This window comes from Papio anubis, chromosome 3, assembly GCF_008728515.1.
Source record: "Papio anubis isolate 15944 chromosome 3, Panubis1.0, whole genome shotgun sequence".
NCBI classification, from domain to species: Eukaryota; Metazoa; Chordata; class Mammalia; order Primates; family Cercopithecidae; genus Papio; species Papio anubis.
In genome coordinates, this window is record NC_044978.1 from 61792620 (window position 1) to 61814002 (window position 21383).

The window sequence follows — 21383 nt, forward strand, 5'->3', positions numbered from 1 at the left end:
TGCTCATCATCACTGGCCATCAGAGAAATGCAAATCAAAACCACAATGAGATACCATCTCACACCAGTTAGAATGGCGATCATTAAAAAGTCAGGAAACAACAGGTGCTGGAGAGGATGTGGAGAAATAGGAACACTTTTACACTGTTGGTGGGATTGTAAACTAGTTCAACCATTATGGAAAACAGTATGGCGATTCCTCAAGGATCTAGAACTAGATGTACCATATGACCCAGCCATCCCATTACTGGGGATATACCCAAAGGATTATAAATTATGCTGCTATAAAGACACATGCACACGTATGTTTATTGCAGCACTATTCACAATAGCAAAGACTTGGAATCAACCCAAATGTCCATCAGTGACAGATTGGATTAAGAAAATGTGGCACATATACACCATGGAATACTATGCAGCCATAAAAAAGGATGAGTTTGCGTCCTTTGTAGGGACATGGATGCAGCTGGAAACCATCATTCTTAGCAAACTATCACAAGAACAGAAAACCAAACACCGCATGTTCTCACTCATAGGTGGGAACTGAACAACGAGATCACTTGGACTCAGGAAGGGGAACATCACACACCGGGGCCTATCATGGGGAGGGGGGAGGGGGGAGGGATTGCATTGGGAGTTATACCTGATGTAAATGACGAGTTGATGGGTGCAGCAGACTAACATGGCACAAGTATACATATGTAACAAACCTGCATGTTATGCACATGTACCCTACAACTTAAAGTATAATAATAATAAATAAATTAAAAAAAAAAATTAAGTATACATACCCTTTGAATAATTCTACTTCTAGAAATCTACAGGAATACTCAAGCAGTGGAATCATGATTTTTATATAAAAAGCTAACAGTTGGATTATTTGTAATATGGAAAAATCAGAGATAACATGATATTCAACAATAGAGGAATGGCCAGCAAAACTAGATATACCACAGAATATCACATATATGTTAAAAAAATACGATTGATCTATATGAGCAGGCATAAAAGGTTTCAGATACACTGCTCAGTAAAGAATGCAAGCTGCAGAACAAAATATACACTATCATCTGATTTCTGTTAAAAATAGCATCCCCACCAGCTATATACATATGTGTTGGTTTGTGTGTGGGAATGTATGTATATGGAAAAAGGTCTGGAAGGATACATTCCAATCCATAAGAGCAGTTACACCTGGGGATGGAAGTGAGAGAAAGGGATAAGCGAAGGTATTTGCTTTTAATAACCATGCTTAGAGCTTCACCCTGTACACAGCTATTACTTTTATAAGCTTTTTTTCTTCTTAAAAAACCCAAAGAAACCTAAAGAAAACTAAAAACTGGAAATAACACAGCCATTCCTCAGTCAGGGAATGGATAAACAAATTGTGATACATGTATATGATGGAATACTACTATTCAGCAATATTAAGTACTGAACTGCCTGCACAGTAGCAGGAATGAATCTTAAATCCATTATGCTAAGTTAAAGTCAGACACAAAAATTACCTACTGTATGATTATTTATTTATTTACATTCTCAAGACACATGTGGAGTGTCTGGTTTATTCAAAGGGGCTGTCAGAGGCCTGACCACGGAGCAGGAACCAAATAGTTGGCAGCAATGGGGCTGAACAGGGCAGGGATGCCCAGGTACGAGAAGGGGGGTGTGCTGAGCAACCAGAGCAGCATTACGGCCAGGTTGAGCAGGATGACTCACTTTATATGACATCCTGGAAAAGGCAAATCATGGGGACAGAACACAGATCAGTGATTGCCAGAGGTTGGGGGTATAGAGAGGGGTTGACTATAAAGGGGAAAGAAGAATTTACTGAATGTAAATTATACCTTAATAATAATTTTTAAAAACTAAGGAAAACACAGCATTAGGATTAAATCTTTAATTTCACCAAAAAGTATAGAATAGATCCTTATTTTCATATTTTTTTAATTAAGGCAAAATTCAATGTGAAGTGTTCTGTGAGTTTTGACAAATGCATATAGCTATGTAAGCACCACCAAAATCGAAATGTAGAACAGTTCCCTCAGCACCTCCCTAAACCAACTTTTTTTCTGAGTAGTAGTCCATTCCTGGATATACCAGAATTTGTTCTGGTATTCACACCTGCTGATGGACAGTTAAGTTATTTGAGTTGTTTCCACTTTTTGGCTATTACAAATAAAGTTATTTTGTATACAGGTCTTTGTATTACATATGCTTTCAGTTCTCTTGGTTTAAAAAGACAGGAACAGACTGGTTGAATTATATGGTAGGTATATGTTTAGGTTATTAAGAAATTGCCAAACTGTCTTCCAAAGTAGTTGTACCATTTTACATTCTCAATTTATCCATTTTTTCTTTTATGAATTGTGGTTTTTTTTGTTTGTTTTGTTTTTACTGTATCTAGGAATCCCAATAGATTATCTTTAACCATAGAAAATATTGTTAATTCCACTGCTCATTAAAATAGTGTTCTATAAAGGCAGGAATTAGATTTTTAAATTAAACACTGGATGTAAGTTCCAAAAATCAGATATTTTAATATTTTAGTTCTGAACTGCTCCTAATGGTTAATATCCATCTAAACATTTTCCATTACTCAAAAAATTATAAGCCATAAGAGTTTACCATGCCTAAATTTCTATTGTTTTTACAGACAAAACACCCTTCCATTTGTTTAGGGTGTTTGTTAAGACTCAGTTACCCCTTCAAGTTAACATTCTCCTCCCAATTTCACTGGCAATCTTCTTGAGAATAATCCACACTTTATGGCTTTTACTTCCCTTACTTCCCATTTACTTTGTAAAAGAACTTTTATTACTGAGAATTTCAGCGTATACAAAAAGGGAATTGTATAATTAGTTCCCGTATAGCCATCACCACCCAGGTTTAACTATGACCAGTCCATGGCTCATCTTGTTTCACCTGTATCATCATCTTCCCTTCCTCCTGCTGAATTATTTCAAAACCAATACCAGATATTATATCATTTCATCTGTAAACACTTCAGAATGTATGTATAAAACAGAAGGAATTTAAAAGTACATATAATCATAATACCATTATCACAATATAAAGAATTATTTTCATCTGACACCCAGTCATTTGTGCTTACATTTCCTTGAATGTATGAGACTCATGAATAGATTCAGCCTCATCTATGAGATTCGTTGTCTCATAGATGTTTTTAAAACTTTGTTTGAATTAGGATCTACGAAAGGACATATATACACTTGGTTGATAATATTCAGTCTCTTGTAACTGAGTTCTCTCTTAACTTCTCTCCCTTCTCCCCAACTTCAGACCACCCTTTTCTAATTTATTTGGAGAAGAAACTGTCCTGCAGTATTTGCCAGTCTGGATTTTGCTGACTGCAACCCCTCTTCCCCAAATGGGGTCATTTAACATGCCCCCTTTTCAATGGTATTTCTTATAAATTAGTAGTTAGATCTTGAGGCCTCATCAAGCATATTTTATAGGTGGTCTGTGTGCTTCCATCAGGAACAACATATTATCTGTTGCTTTTCTGTTTGTGATATTAATAGCTGTTGATGACCATTGCCTAGATCCATTAATTCATTGAGGGACTGCAAAATGGTGATATTCCAATTCTGTGTCTTTCTTGACATTTCAATTAGACTACTTTCATAAAAAGAAGCTCTCCTTCACCTCCATTTGGTAACCTTGACATATGGTTTAGACAGGAAAGGCAGGATAAATGTCTGATTTTTCTTCATTTAACAGTTTTCACAAAAACAAGTTGATGCCCTCATATTCTCCAAAGTTGACTAGCAAGTTTCTTTTTTTTTGTTTTTAGTATCTTTATGCACTTATGAACTTATACATATCTGATGTGTTTCAATCTGTTGTAGGTATTTCCTTATAGATGTTCAACAGGGAGCCTCTTCAAGTTGAGCTCTACCATAACCCTATTAATTTTTGGAAAGCCTTCTGAATTTCTGATACGACAAGATGTTCTCAGACTTATCTTGTACATTTTCGCCCCAAGTTTGAATGAGCCAATTCTTGAGGAGTCCTGGTTCCTTTTGGTGAGAAATGTTATTTATACACCATGGCCTGGGTATTAGTGGTACTTATCATTACTGCGACGGTCACTATTGCTAGGCCTTTTCATTGGACATAGCTAGGAAATACAATAATTAAAATATTAAAAACCATATTGAGACTTCCAATTTAAGTACAGCTCTACAGGGTTCTTATTTAACTTACTCAGTATTACATTTATATTTGTTTTCCTCAAAAACTTAGTTCTTAGTGACATCAGTGTAATTAATCATTTTTAATCCCATAATATACATTGTGTAACAACTATTTCAACTGAGTAGAAAATCCTAAGGCAAGAAAATGGATTTTGTCACAGTCAAAACAGAGGACTAATGTGTATTTCAAGATTATTATATATCCACTTAGTAAATATTTAGAATAATGACTGGTATACAAAACAAGAATTCAACATTGAGCCTTTTGTAAAACTTACTCCTTCTCTTACCAGTTCTGCAAAATCTGCAGCCTCCAAGTCACTTAATGCCATGTCTAATTCCATCTATGTTAAAAAAAAAAAAAGAGAGAGTAACATAAGCATTTGACTCATATTAGTTACTTTTTTAGTAATGGCCATATAAAAAGTGCTTAATTACTATTTGAAAATTGAGTATCTTTCTCCTTTGTGTTACTTAAGAAATGTCTCAAAGTGGAACATAATGTTTTCAAGCTTTGCAATTATAAAAGTTTACTTATTTAACATATTGTTTTTAAGCTTTGCAAACATAAAACAACTTACTCATTTAACATAGCATATTTCAACTAAATCTCAATAACTGCAAAATGGTCTTCAGCATATATTCAATGCATAGTAAATTTATGAGCTTCAAAAGTTGCTTTCCAGTTTTAAGTTAGAAATTAATTTAACCCTTTTGATTTCATAGAAGAAAATGAAAATCAGTCTTAAGGTAGCCAACTTATTTTGAGTTGTTCTTGTTTCTCCAATTTTTGTATATTACTCAACGGTTGGATTCTTGAAAAATATCAACATTCTTCCCTGTCTTTCTCCTGGACACAACGTTTTGCATTCAAGGGTTGTCAATCTTTATTCCTAGATTAAAACACAAAGGCAAGTGTTCCTCTGGAATCTGGCACAGTTCAACTATCCCAGAGAGTTATCAGAAAAAAAATCTCTTACTTAGGATTTGGGTTTTGTTTTTATGGAAATTGCCTGAGCTCTGTCATGTATCACCTTTGTTCTTCTTTGAAGCATTCCAAATTTAAAAACAGAATAAATTTAATCTGAAGTTTAATCTGTAATACAAATATATATATAAATCAAAACTATTGGCAATTGAATTTTATAGCATACATGCTATTTGTGAATAAGAACCCCCCCTTTTTTTTTGAGATGGAATCTCGCTCTGTCGCCCTGGCTGGTGTGCAGTGGTGCAATGTCAGCTCACTGCGATCCGCCTCCCAGAGAATCTTTTTTTTTTTTCTTTAAAGGCCAAGGCACTCTCTGCAGGACTGTTTCACACACTAACTGTGTCTTACTGAGATGACAAAAGCTTTTGAAATATTAGTCATGCCTTTCAATGCTTTTCACACAGTATGAGTTATTACTCATTTGTGACCTACATTTTTCTGCATCTAGCAAATACTTCAGGTTCCCTTTTTTTGTGGCTATTAGTCTGTCTTGTGAAAAACCACAGGACAAAAAATTACTGATTTGTGGTATTTGATCTCAGAAACTGTTCAATGAGTTACTATTCCTGCTACTAAACTCTACAGGCTAATTAATGTACAAGATTACTATAATATATATGTTTGTTTATATTCCTTAAATGAAAATATAAAAATATCTTTTCTCTTAATTATTTCACTGTACCCTAGGAAAATATGATTGAAAAAAAAAAAAAAAAGAGGAAATTCTCAAATACCTGGGAAGAAAAACTAAAGTAAGACCTCATCATATACTAAACCTGGAACAAGTAAGTTTTTTCCAAGTTAAAAATAACTATTTAGTTTGTTTTTAAAAATAAGCAAGCAAAAATAACTATTTCCACCTAAAATTGCCAGGCATAAGTTACCCTACACACGATTTTTTTTTTTTTTTGAGATGGAGTCTCCCTCTGATGCCCAAGGTGGAGTGCCAGTGGCGCAATCTTGGCTCACTGCAAGCTCTGCCTCCTGGGTTCACGCCATTCTCCTGCCTCTGCCTCCCAAGTAGCTGGGACTACAGCGCCCACCACCACGCCCGGCTAATTTTTTGTATTTTCAGTAGAGACGGGGTTTTGCCATGTTAGCCAGGATGGTCTCGATCTCCTGACCTTGTGATCCGCCCACCTCAGCCTCCCAAAGTGCTGGGATTACAGGTGTGAGCCACCGTGACCGGCCTCACACACGTTTTAAACTAGATTTCTTTTTTGGACGTAGTTTCACTCTGGTTGCCCAGGCTGGAGTGAAATGGTGTGACCTCAGCTCACCGCAACCTCCGCCTCCCAGGTTCAAGTGATTCTCCTGCCTCAGCTTCCCACGTAGTTGGGATTATAAGCATGCACCACCACGCCCAGCTTATTTTGTATTTTTAGTAGAGACGGGGTTTCTCCATGTTGGTCATGCTGGTCTCGAACTCCCAACCTCAGGTGATCTGCCCGCTTCGGCCTCCCACAGCGGTGGGATTACTGGCATAAGCCACCACACCTGGCCTTTAACTAGATTTCTTCAGGCATTAAATTCCTTAATATTTTCTACGGGAAGATACATAGTCAATAAATCCTACTGTTTTTACTACAATGAGAAATCTCAAGAGAAATGGAATCAACCTAAGTGTTCATCAACAGATGAATGGATAAAGAAAATGTGCTATATGTACATAATGGAATACTATTCAGCCATAAAAAAGAACAAAATCCTGTCATTTATGACAATACAGATGAACCTAGAGGGCATCATGTTAAATGAAGTAAGCCAGGCACAGAAAGACAACTACCACATGATCTCACCCATATGTGGAACGTAAAAAAGCTGATATCACAGGAGAGTAGAATGGTGATTACCAAAGGCTTGGTTAGTTAGGGGAGAGGGTGAATGAGGAAATGTTGGTCAAAGGAATTACAATCACAGATAAGACGAGTCAAATTTAAAAAATATATTTAGAACAGGTAAGCTTACAGAAATGAAACTATGCAAATGATTGCCTGTGGCTGGAGGGGTAGGGAGAAAAAGAAATTGGGAGGGGAAAGAGAGAAGTAAATAATAACTACTAATGGTCACGGAATTTCTTTATTAGATGGTGAAATGTTCTAAAATTGATTGTGGTAATGGTTACGCAGCTCTATGAACAGACTAAAAATATTGGATTGTACATTTTACATGAGAAAATTCTATGGTATGTGAAATATCTCAATGAAGCCATTAAGGAAAATGAACTTAAGTTCACGTAACTACTGTTCAAGCTGAAAATTTAAAATACACTGAGTAGAGAATCTTGACTATTAAACTGCTGTGCTATACTGCCTTAAATAAGTAATTGGCAATTTAAACAGATAGGGCTTTATTGGTCTAAAACAATGAGGTTTAATAATTTACTCTCATGTCTCCAAATGTTTTAGTATACAGTGAAGGTCTTAAAAATATTTTGAACTTAAAAAAATGAAATCACAACTTACCAAAACTTATGTGGTACAGCAAAAGTGGTGTTCGGGGGAAATTTATAGCATTAAATGCATATATTAAAAAAGAAGAGAGATCTGAAATCAATAATCTAAGTTTCTATTTTAAGAAACTAAACAAAAAGCGAATTAAATCTAAAATATGCAGAAGAGCAGAAATAATAAAAAATTAGAGGAGAAATCAATGACAATGAAAACAGGAAAGCCATAGAGAAAAATCAATGAAACCAAAAGCTGGTTCTTCGAAAAAAAATCAATAAAATGTATAAGCCTCTAGCCTAACTAAGATAAAAATAGAGAGGACACAAATTACTAATAGCAGAAATGAAAGTGGGGGCATTAGTACAGAGTCCATGGACATCAAAAGGATAGGAGAAGAATACTGTAAACAACCCCATGCTCACAAATTTGATAACCTAGGTGGAATGGAAAAATTCCTTGAATGATACCAGAAGAAACAGATACTATAAATTGGTCTATACTTATTAAAGAAATTGAATCAATAACGATTTAATCAACTTGCAAAAGCAGAATGCACCAGGCCCAGATGGGTAGACTGGTGAATTCTACCAAACATTTAAATAAGAAATTATACCAATTCTCTATAATTTCTTTCAGAAGACAGAAACAGAGGGAATACTTCCTAACTCATTCTATGAGGTCAGCATTATCCTAATACTAAAACTAGACAAAGACATTATAAGAGCAAGCAAACAAACAAAAAAAGACAGACCAGTATCTTTCATGAACACAGATTCAAAAACTGCCAATAAAATATTAGCAGAGGGAATCCAACAATGTCTAAAAAGAAATATACACCACAGCCAAGGGAGATTTATTGCAGGTATGCAAGGCAGGTTTGACATTCAAAAACCAATTAATGTAATCCATCAAATCAATGGGCTTAAAAAAAATCACATGATTCTATCAATATATGCAGAAAAAGCATTTGATAAAATCCGATACCCCTTCATGATAAAAACTCTTAGTATACTAGGAATAGAGGGAAACTTCTTCATCTTGATAAAGAATATCTACAAAAAACCTAGTTAACTTCACAGTTAATGGTGAGAAATGAGATACTTCCTAAGATCAGAAAGGGGAAAGGATGTTCCCTACCACCACTCCTTTTCAACATCATACTGGGAGGCCTAGCTAATGCAATAAGGCAAGAACATGAAATAAATGATTGGGAAGGAAGAAATAAAACTGTCTTTGTTCATAGATGACATGATTGTTTACATAGAAAATCTGAAAGAATTGACACAATCTTATATATTACAATTTTCTATATTAACCTTATATACTGTATCAGTATATAAGGAATCTCTGCTTCCCGGGTTCAAGTGATTCTCCCACCTCAGCCTCCTGAGTAGCTGGGACTACAGGCATGTGCCACCACACTTGGCTTATTTTGTATTTTTTGGTAGAGGTGGGGTATCGCTATGTTGGCCAGGCTGGTCTTGAACTCCTGACCTCAAGCAATCCGCCCATCTCAGCCTCCCAAAGCACTGGGATTACAGGCACGAGTCACTGTACCCAGCATAAAAGTCAATTGCTTTCCTATATACCAGCAATGAATAAGTGGAATTTGAAATTAAAAACACAATATCACATACCTTAGCATTCCCAAAAATAAAATATACTTAGTTATAAATTTAACAAAGTATACACAATATCTATATGAGGAAAACTACCATACTCTGATAAATGAAATCCAAGGAGAACTAAACAAATGGAGAGATATTCCATGTTCAAGGATAGAAGACTCAATATTGTCAAGATATCAGTTCTTCACAACTTGATCTATGTATGCAATGCAATCCCAATCAAAATTCCAACGAGGTATTCTAAAGTTTATATGGAGAAGCAAAAGACCAAGAATAGCCAGTACAATATTGAATGACAAGAACAAAGTCTTGGGACTGATACTATCCTACTTTAAGACTTAATATAAACCTACAGTAATCAAGACATCGTATTATTGGTGAAAGAACAGATAAATACATCAATGGAACACAGAGTCCACAAATACACCCACATAAATACTGTCAACTGATCTTTGACAAAGGAACAAATACAATGTAAAAAGGAAAAACGGTCTTTTCAACAAATGGTGCTAGAACAGCTGGGCACCCATATAAAAAATATCAATCTAGACACACACCATACACCCTACACAAAAATTAACTCTAAGTGGACCATATGTCTAAATGTAAAATGCTGAACTATAAAATTCCTAGAACATGGTAGAAAATTTAGATGACATTGGGTCTGACACTAACTTTTTAGATACAACACCAAAACCACAATCCATGAAACTGATAAGCTAGACTTCATTAAACTAAAAACTATTGCTCTGCAAAATACGATGTCAATAGAATAAGATGAGCCGCAGACTGGGAGAAAATATTTGAAAAAGACACATCTGATAAAGAACCATTATCTAAAATATACAAAGACCTCTTAAAACTCCACAATAAGAACACATACAAAAAAATTTAAAAATGGTTGAGAATAGGATTAAGATGGCAGATAGGAGGCAAGACTAGTTTGCAACTCTTGCTCGAATGGACAGGGCTGCATGTGGACATTCACATCGTGAACTTTTGCTCCAAGAACTATGGCAGAAACATACCAGGAAAGCTGAGAAAATCCGTAGACCCTTTGAAGGAACTGGATCACCGCTGCAGGCTCCCTGAGATGCTGAAAAACTATGAGTCTGCTTGCTTTCTCAATGGGGAGGCTCCTGGTCTGGGGCAAGTTCTAAGCCCTGGTCACTGGCTGCCTAGAAATAGACTCGGTGCTGTTGAGGGGGCATGGTGGGAGTGAGACTGGCTTTTAGGACTGCAGGCTGTGTGGGAGAGGGGTAAGGCCCGTGACTGCCGGTTTTCCCCTACTTCCCTGGTGACCTGTATGACTCAGCAGAGGCAGCCATAATCCCCCTTAGGAATACAACTCCATTGGACTGGGAACTGCACCTCCATCCCCCACAGCAGCTGCGGCAAGCCCTGCCCAAGAAGAGTTGAAGCTCAGATAATAACAAGCTCGGGCCTATCCCTGTCTCCACCTAGTAGTATTTCTCTACCTACCCTGGTAGCCAAAGACAAAGGTCATAATCTCTTGGGAGCTCTATGGCTCTGCCCACTGCCTGAGAAACCTGAATACTTAACCAGGTGTCCCTAGGGCAAGTTTACATCCTCCCTAGATGACTGCAGCTGATGCACTCTTGAAAGTGCCACCTCCTGACTGGAGGCCAACACAAAACCAGTGCACTAAACAAAAACACAACCAGGGACACCTTACAGAGTCCACTTCACTCCATTGTTACCTGCATTGGAGCAGGTGCTGATATCCACGGCTGCAAGACCTGAAGATGGATCACATCACAGGACTCTTTGCAGACACTTCCCAGTACCAGCCTGGAGCCCGGTAGCTCTGCTGGGTGGCTAGACCCAGAAGAGCAAAAACCATCACTACAGTTCAGCTCTCAGGAAGCTCCATTCCTAGGGGAAGGGGGAGAATACCACATCAAGGGATCATCCCATGAGACAAAAGAATCTGAAGAGCAGCCCACGAATCCCAGATCTTCACTCTGACATAGTCTACCCAAATGAGAAGGAACCAGAAAAACAATTCTGGTAATATGAGAAAACAAAGTTTTTTTTTTTAACACCTTCAGAAGATCATACCAGCTCACCAACAACAGATCTAAACCAAGATGAAATCTCTGAATTGCCAGAAAAATAATTCAGAAGGTCAATTATTAAGCTAATCAAGGAGGCACCAGAGAAACATGAAGTCCAGCTTAAAGAAATGAAAAACATTATATGGGATATGAAAGGAAAATTCTTCAGTGAAACAGATAGCATAAATAAAAAACAGTCACAACTTTTGGAAATCAAGGACACACTTTGAGAAATACAAAATATACTGGAAACTCTCATAACAGAATCAAACAAGCAGAAGAAAGAACTTCAGAGCTTGAAGAAAAGGCTTTTGAATTAACCCAATCCATCAAACACAAAGAAAAAGGAATTAAAAAAAAAAAAATGAACAAAGCCTCCAAGAAGTTCGGGACTATGTTAAACGTCCAAACCTAAGAATAATTGGTGTTCCTGAGGAAGAAGAGAAATCTAAAAGTTTGGAAAACACATTTGAGGGAATTAATTGAGGAGAATTTCCCCAGCCTTGCTAGAGATCTAAACATCCAAATACATGAAGCTCAAAGAACACCTGCGAAATTCATCACAAAAAGATCATCACCTAGGCACATAGTGATCAAGTTATCTAAAGTCAAGACAAAGGAAAAATCTTAAGAGCTGTAAGACAAAAGCATCATGCAACCTATAAAGGAAAACCTATCATATTAACAGCAGAAACACAAAAAACTAGAAGGGATTGGGGTACTATTTTTAGATGCTTTAAACAAAACTATTATCAGCCAAGAATTTTGTATCCAGTGAAACGAAGCTTCGTAAATGAAGAAAAGATATAGTCTTTTCCAGACAAACAAATGCTTAAAGAACTCGAGATGATTCAAAGACTTAAACAAATCTAAGACGTGAAACCACAAAGATGCTAGAAGATAACATCGGAAAAACCCTTCTAGACATTGGCTTGGGCAAAGGCTTCATGACCAAGAACCCAAAAGCAAATGCAACAAAAACAAAGATAAACAGATGGGACTTAATTAAACTAAAAAGTTTCTGAATAGCAAAATAAATAATCAGCAGACTTAACACCCCACAGAGTGGGAGAAAATCTTCACAATCTATACATCTGACAAAGGACTAATATCCAGAATCTACAAGGAACTCAAATCAGCAAGAAAAAAACAATCCCATCAAAAAGTGGGCTGAGGAGATGAACAGACAGTTCTCAAAAGAAGATATACAAATGGCTAACCAGCATATGGAAAAATGATCAACATCATTAACGATCAGAGAAATGCAAATCAAAACCACAATGCGATACCACCTCACTCCTGCAACAATGGCCATAATAAAAAAAAAAAATAGATGCTGGTGTGGATGTGGCAAAAAGGGATCACTTTTATACTGTTGGTGGGAATGTAAACTAGTACAACCACTATGGAAAACACTGTAGAGATTCCTTAACTAAAAGTAGATCTGCTGGTTGATCCAGCAATCCCACTACTAGGTATCTACTCAGAGGAAAAGAAATCATTATATGAATAAGATATTTGCACACACGTTTATAGCTGCACAATTCACAATTGCAAAAATATGGAACCAGACGTCCATTAATCAATGAGTGGATAAAGAAAATGTGATATATATATACCATGGAACACCACTCAGCCAGAAAAAGGAACAAAATAATGGCATTTGCAGCAACCTGGATGGAATTGGAGACTATTATTCTAAGTGAGGTAACTCAGGAATGGAAAACCAAACATCGTATGTTCTCACTCATATGTGGGAGCTAAGCTATGAGGATGCAAAGGCTTAAGAATGATACATTGGACTTTAGGAACTTGGGGGAAAGAGCAGGGGGTGGCAAGAGATAAAAGACTACACATTAGGTACAGTGTACACTCCTTGCGTGGTGGGTGAACCAAAATCACAGAAATCGCCATTAAAGGGCTTATTCATGTAACCAAACACCACTTCTTCCTCAAAAACCGATTGAATTTAAAAAAATGGGCCAAAGGCCTTAACAAACAGTTCACCAAAGAAGATATTCAGAAGGCAAATAAGCACATGAAAAGATGTTCCATATCATATGGTCATCAGGGGAATGCAAATTAAAATAACAATGAGACAGAACTAGACACACAGTAGAATGACCCAAATCCAAAATACTGACAACACTAAGTACTGACAAGGATATGGAACAACAGGAACTCTCATTCATTGCTGGTAGGAATACAAAATACAGCCACTTCAGAAGACAGTTTGGTAGTTTCTTACAAAACTAAACATTCTCTTGCTGTTTGACCAAGAATTAATTGTCCAAACGTGGAAGCAACCAAGATTTTCAGCGAATGGATGAATAAACTGTGGTACATCTGAACAATGAAATACTATTCAGCGTTAAAAAGAAATGAGCTATCAAGCCGTAAAAAGACAAAGAGGAACTTAAAATATGTATTACCAAGTGAAAGAATCCAATCTGAAAAGGCTACATACTATATGATTACAACTATATAACATTTTGGAAAATGCAAAACGATGGAGGCAGTGAAAAGATCAATTGTTTCCAGCGGTTAATGGAAAGGGAGGGATGAAAAAGAGGGATAGGCAGAACACAGAGGATTTCCGGGGCTGCGAAACTACGCTGTATAATACTACAAGGATGGATCCATGTCATTATAATCTGTCTAAATCCATAGAATGTACACCACCAAGAATGAACCCTAATGTAAATGATGGACTTTGGGTTATTATGATGTGTCAATGTAGGTTCATCAATTATAACAACTGTACCCCTGTGGTGGGGGAATGTTGATAATGGAGAGGCTATGCATGTGTGATGTATGGGGGAAGGGGGCATGTGGGAAATCTATACCTTTCTCTCAATTTTACTGTGAACCTGAAACTGCAGTAAAAAATAGAATTAAAAAAAAACTTCAATTGTTATTGTTATTCAAATTTTATATTAATCAAATAGAGCTTTAGACTACTTTAGCAGAAGGTATCTAGCTCTCCTCCCAAAAGTATTGTTCTCAATCTCCTAACTGGACTACAAAATATAGAAAACAACTAAGCCAGATCCTCACTGTTTCCTGTGTATTAATTTCACCTGCTCAACTTGCCTGTGCACATCTAGAGGTTTTTCTGCATTCTGCAAAGCACGGCACAGACTTGAGGAACCGGCACAATGAACACTGATCTCCACACAGTAGTGTTAGATGTAACAAGGATAAAAGCAGCCAAAGCATTGACAAGATAAGCAACAGCTATGTTTTAAGGCAATGAATTAAAAATATATACCAGAATTCACACAGTGATTTCTCAATTTGATATTCTTTTAGGGTGAAATAAAGAAAAGCATATAAATCTTTTAAAGAAATATATGCTAAATTAACAAAAATCTCAATGAAAAAGAGGTAGCCTTCACATGCAATCTGTAAGCCCCCAATAGACAATATTTAAGAACATCTTAAACTTTTTTGAGGAAAGATAATATTTAATCTTAATGTATCTAAATTCTAAACACACTACCCCTAAAACATTAAGTACCTCTACTATCACAGAAAGAAGGGACTATATATTTTGAGGGAAGAGGTTTCTTTAATGAAGAAATTCTGACAGAGGGGCAAGAACCTAGGTAATGGCCAGGTAGAATGGCAAGCCTCAAGAGATGGTACCTTCTGACTCATGAAGTGGGCATGGGCCCTGTGGCTGAGGAAAAAAGACCCCAGAATGAGAATGGACATGAGACAGTCTTTGGAACCAGGGTCTTTCTCTTTTAAAGGTAAAGTTATCTAGTTACTTTCTATGTTTCTACCTATATTGAACACTTACATCCTTCCGTCCCTCTTCCCTCCCCCTTTCCTTTCCCCTTTCCTTCTCCTTTCCTTTTTTCTTTTCTCTTCCTTTTTTCCTGTTCTTTTTCCTTTTCCTTTTTCCTTTCCTTTCCTGAGATAGGGTCTCACCCTGTTGCCCCACTGTAGTACAGCGGTACAATCATAGCTCACTGCAACTATGATAGAGTGGGGAGCCCAACTCCTGGGCTTAAGTAATCCTTCCACTTCAGCCTACTGAGTAGCTGTAACTACAGGTGTGTGCCACCATGCTCTGCTAATGTTTAAAGTTTTTGTGGAGACAGGGTCTCCCTATGTTGTCCAGGCTGGTCTTGAACTCTTGGCCTCAAGTGATCCTCCCACCTCTGTCTCCCAAAGCATGAGGATTACAGGCATGAGCCACCATGCTCAGCCAATGCTTATATATTTTTATGAAAACATTAGGTAGAATTATATATCTCATACTTTTTAGTTTTTTATACAATTTAAGAAAATGGTAGGCCAGGTGCCATGGCTCATGCCTGTAATCCAGCACTCTAGGAGACTGAGGCAGGCAGATTGCTTGAGCTCAGGAGTTCAAGACCAGCCCGGGAAACATGGAGAAACATGGTCTCTACTAAAAATACAAAAATTAGCCAGGCATGGTGGTGTGCACGTGTAGTTCCAGCTACTTGAGGGGCTGAGGGGGGAAGAACACCCGAGCCTGCGATGTGGAGGCTGCAGTGAGTTATGATTACACCACTGCACTCCCACTCCAGCTGGGGTGACAGAGCGAGACCCTGTCTCACAAAAAAAAAAAAAAAAGAAAAGAAAAGAAAAAGGAAGGAAGGAAGGAAGGAAGGAAGGAAGGAGTAATTATTGTCCTGAAATATCAAAAGACCAGGCAGTTGATAGAGCTAAGGACAAAATAAAAACACCAGAAGGCAAAGCATCCTTTGAACATGCTCTAACACCTCATCTCCCTTCAAATAGTAATTGTATAATAATGCTCCCATAACTACAACTACAACATGCCAGGCACAATTCTAAATACTTCATGTGTAATAACTCGTAACTTTTCCATGAGGTAGGGACTATTATTTCCTCCATTTTACAGATGAGGAAACTGAACAAAGTGATTGATACATCAATTTAAATAACTATTAAACTGTCAAAAAGGCATTTATTTGATCATACACTGTAGAGTCTTATGAAGAGTAGGAACTTGAATTAAGTTTCTACTGTAACATAGCCTAGGTTTCTTCATAAGCGGAGAAGTGGCTATGGCATACTGCCTCATTTAATACTAATACAAATGCTGTAACTAAATAGATTATATGGTGGTCTACATTGATGAAAATGTCTGAAATAATCTTGTCAATCATTCAATAATAAAGTTATTCTAGGTATACAGATACAACTAAAATCATATTGATAATTCTTAACCATCATACAGTCTTACTATTGGTAGCTATCTATGGGACAAGCCAAAAGCTAATCACATATGTTCATGTAAAAAAAGATTTTGGTAGACTAGTGGACTTTGTATTTTAACTGAGAATATTGTTAGTCAATCAGGTCATCCACTTTTTTTGTACAGAAACATAATTCTAACTTGACAACCTTACATTATAAAATCAAAGTCACAAAATTCCAAAGGAAGATACACCATTTAATTACGATTTCTGAAAAGCAGTCCCAGCTTGGACAAAGCTTAAATTTAAAAGTAAGAGGAGAGAGCAAATTTCTACTTATAAAGAATAATTTCTCTTTCTGGGTTTATTACACTGGACCTCCTATTTTGTCAACCAACTGCCTCTTTAATTTTTAACCATAATTCCAAAAATAACAAAAAGTCTACGAAAAAAGAAGATGCAAGATTATAATAAGCCACCTGGTTCTGGTTCTTCTTTATGATATCTAAGATTACCTTGATTTCCAGTGGAAGAGTGAGCCACCGGACTCCAGGGAGGTTGTCTAAAAGTACTGCACTGGAAGCATCGTACTGCTGAGCACTGGGACTGGCGCTGGAATGCAGTTTCGCAGGCTGAAGTGCTCTTTGAAAGAACAAGTTAAAAAAATGATCCAAACGAGGAACATTCTCAATCTGGCAAAAGGCACTGGAGAAATAAGAGCTGTAAGTTAGAACAACATATGGAAATGGTGGTCATTTTTTGTGTACTCCTAAGGGAACTGGATCTTTCCCAACTACATAGGCTATCTTCCTCACTCCTCTCCTTTAATAGAATTGCTGCTAGAATGTTACTGACGGATTGTGTAAAGAAATTCACCCTGTCCACACTTTTTACCCTAAAACTTACTCTCAAATGTATCGAGTAGATGGTTCTATGGAAGAACCACAGGGCTAACACAAGTGACATATCTATAACAGAAAGGGCTGAAATACCCTTTTTGTAAAAAAGGTAGGTTGTTCTTACCTCTGACTATCTCTCAACCATTTACAACTCCTGAAATCTTTCAGGCAACGTGGAATGATAAAGAGATTTTGAACTTTGTAATAGAACAGATGTGGCATATCACAGCTCTTTGTGGGTAGCTATCAAAGGCAAATCACCCAACCTCTCTCTAACTTTGGTTTCCAACTCTGTAAAAATAGGGTTAATACAATCTAACTCACATGCAGAATGCCTAGAACATAACAAGCATAAGTTCTTGTTACGCTTATTATTTACTGGTAAACAGTAAGTACATAATAAGCATAAGTTATTTCCTCCCCTCGTTACTGCTGAAGGTATAATATTAAAGAACTCAAAAAACAAAATGACAGAAAAAACCGAAATACTTGGTTTTAGCCATATAAAAGTAACACAGCATTGACTGCAAGCATTTATTGGAACAGCTCGCTGAATGACAAAATAGCAGGTACATATGCTATCGGTGTATCAAAATAATATTCGCTGATTCATCCAACAAATATTTGAGTGACTACTACATTCCAGGCACTATTCTCATTGCTGGAGTTATGGCAGTAAAAATATCAAGACAAAAGACAATGAACTCCCATGAATCTTATGTTCTAATGGAGAAACACAGCAAATGAACAAATGGTAAAAAACATGAATTCGTATAAAGGACTATGCAGAAAATAGCACAATGTGAATGGGTGGTGTGACAGGTTGGCTATTTTAGGTTGAATGGTTGGAGAAGAATCTCAGAGAAAGGGCATTTGAGCTAATATTCTAACGTCAGGAAGATACAGCAAGAAGAAAAAGTACAAAAGCCCTGGGGTGGGGAAAAGCTTTGCCAGGGTGTTTGCACCCTGAGCAAAGGAGCAGAGGAGGCACGTGTGCTTTGATATCTGAAGTCAGAGGGGTAGGTAGGAGCCAGATAATAATGTAGAAAGATCACTCTAACTGCTATATGAAAATTAGTTCAAGTGGCAAGATTGAAGGGAAGGAGACCAGTTAGGAGGCTACTGAAGTGTGTGAGAGATAGCAGTGGCTGGACAGGGCAATAGTAAAGATAAAGAGAAACGGACACATTGGAGATTTTGAAGACAGACTGATGAGGACTTGCTGATGAATTAGTTGGGAATGGTGAAGGAAATTGTTACAGCTTTAATTTGGTCACAACATTAAACTGGTAGTATATAGTTAGTTTTCTGTGGCTCATAGAGATTTAACCAGCTCACAACATTAAAAAGATAATTAAGTCTCTACACTTTTTGGTCTTTTTGTAATTTTTCACAATTGGCCCTTAATATCTTTCATAATCAGAAAAAAGTTGTTATAAAAAATTATTACAAAATGTCTATTAATAACATCCTGGATTCACTGTGCTTCTTGGTTTTAAGAACTCAATGGATCTTCATATTTATTATTATAGTTTGCTCTTTAAATTCTCACTTGAAGTAGAAAAGAATTAAATTTGCTGCCATCAAAAAGATACTTTCACTATGAATGGAAGATAAATTTCAAGATGAAAGAGAAATTAAGTCCCTCTGTCCCCAGTCTACTCTAATGGAATTTGCAGGACAACTCTAATGGACTATTTTCATGTATGAAACTCATTGCAAAAATTTAATCTTTGACAATCTCTGGTTTTATGAAAACAGAAAACTTTAATTAGGGCAAAATATGGCAAAGTTTGCCTCTCTCGAGTAAACTTAAAGAGGCAGTTCATAACCACATTCTTACTCTTCATTGGTTAAAAATTTCCTTACTAGTAAAAGATAAAAGGACTATTTATGGATGCCCAGCTCTTTGTAGCTCACTCATTTGGAAAATGTCAGTAAGTAATCAGGTTTGACAGGGATGTGCCTCCTCAGTGGTTCCTCTAGAGAACACTGCACTGCAAACTAGATAATTTTCCCAGATGACACCATCACAGAAAATTCCTTCATGACGCTGTCAGAACAATAAGAACAAAGATCCACTATAGATAAACAGAGAGCTGATATCACTATGGTTTGGAAAAATGTATAAACTGCCTTTGGATTTTTGTATTGATATACTCCTAAGGCTTTAAACACAAAGATACCATTTTAGCCCTCAGAAATACAAGAACAAAAGTCACTAAGAGAAAAATCGATTTCCCATACCCAGTTTTGTGTGCTCAAATGTTAAATGTTACCTCAAATTTCTGCCTTCAGATCAAGAAGGTTAAAAAAGCAAGAAGCAGAAAAATATGCATAGCAGCACACTTTTATTAAAAAGGGAATATATTTTTATTATATAGAAAAATATATGGAAGGACACAAACAAAATCAGTCAATACTGTCTCTACTGTATGTCTTTTTAAAATAATACTGCATAAATTTTTTACTAAAGAATTTTTTTTGAGAAAGAACCATCATATTTCAGGATAGGGAATTTAATGGTCTTACAAGCAAAAAAACCCACAAAAATATATTTTAAGTCTTTCTCTTTTCTGTATCTGTTATGAAGAAATACTCTTACATTTGACCCTACAGAAATACATCAAATCAGAATACAGTTGTGGTTGTGTCACTAATTCACTAAGAAATTTCACTAAAGTCATATATGAGACCAAAAACAAAACAAAACAAACAAACAAAAAAGGAATCAAATGAAAAACTGCCTACTGTTGTAACATAAAAGCCAGTAATAAAAGATGAGAAAATAAGAAGAGGAAGGAGAAAAAGAAGGAGGTGGAAGAATAAGGAAAGAGAAAGGAGGAAGGAAGAGGAGAAGGAAGAGGAAGGAAGAGGAGGAGGAAAGAGGGAAGGAGGAGAAAGAGGAGACAAATAACTAACCTGTCAAGCAAGAAATGGTCTGAAATGCAAAAGGTGACTTAGAATCATGTAATTAAAACTTGAGAGTCAATTTGAAGAAGTACTTACCTATCTAAAGAACCATACATAAATTTTAAGGTTTGGACGACATTTTCTATCATGTTCCTTAGCCGAGGAAGAGGAACTCTAAAAAAGTAAAATTACACGTATTAATTTACAGCATAATCAAATGACATTTATCTAAAAGAAGCAGATCATCCTTGAGTCAACTCTGAGTAAAGCTGTATAAAATGGTCGCTTTCAATGACCATTGATCACTTTATTCTAGATTTAGTTCCAGCATGAATCTAACAGGGACTTTATAACACCATTTATTTGCAAATCATGTGACTCTCTCTAAAGTTCAGTTTCTTCATCTGTAAAATGAGGCCAATAGTCACCAAGCCCTTCTCAGATTGATTCTGAGGATTAAATGAAATTAATGCAAATAAACTAGTTTTTACAAGACCTGGGCCCACAAAAAAAAAAAAGCTAAATTCTTGACACTTTTTAGTATTACCCACATATCAACTGGGCCTCCAAATCCTGTGACAAAAACACACTCTTAATTGAAATGGAGAATGGGAAGAAAGTAGGAGAAAGGAAATAAAGAAATGGACTTATATTTTCTCATTGAAGCCTTATAAGAATTTTACAAGGTAGTTCTTATTATTCCCATTATGCCAGTGAGTAAACAGAAGTCCAAGAAGTTACATAATTTCTGCAAGGGTAGAAAGGGAGTAGAGCCTGCTGGTGAGCACTCATCTTCTTAGACCCAAAGTTATTCTCCCACTACCCCACACTGTCCTCCTGGTTAGGTTTCCGCTATTCACTGCAGCCATCACGGGAATGTTATCTTCCCATCTGAAAACACATATCCCTCGATCATGTGCCCCACCCTAAATTCTGTGGGACAGCACTTTTCTTACCCTGCTTATAAAAGGCATAGAGGTGAGGAGGGAAACACGCAGTCTATGGCA

General features: G+C 36.6%; 1 protein-coding gene across 7 annotated transcripts in view; it reads right to left on the minus strand.

Moving 5' to 3' along the window:
* The window catches only part of INTU (inturned planar cell polarity protein), a 108910-nt gene that overhangs the window by 26565 nt on the left and 60962 nt on the right, over window positions 1-21383 (minus strand). For 3 of the 7 annotated variants that reach the window (XM_017959035.3, XM_017959036.3, XM_017959032.3), the window contains exons 7-9: window positions 20473-20550; window positions 17080-17284; window positions 4498-4563 (exon numbers count right to left, since the gene is read on the minus strand). In XM_017959035.3, coding sequence (XP_017814524.2) covers window positions 4498-4563; window positions 17080-17284; window positions 20473-20550 — 349 coding nt within the window. The remainder of the gene's footprint in view (window positions 1-4497; window positions 4564-17079; window positions 17285-20472; window positions 20551-21383) is intronic. The other 4 variants (XM_017959033.3, XM_009207538.4, XM_017959034.3 and 1 more) reach the window with 4 other exon arrangements.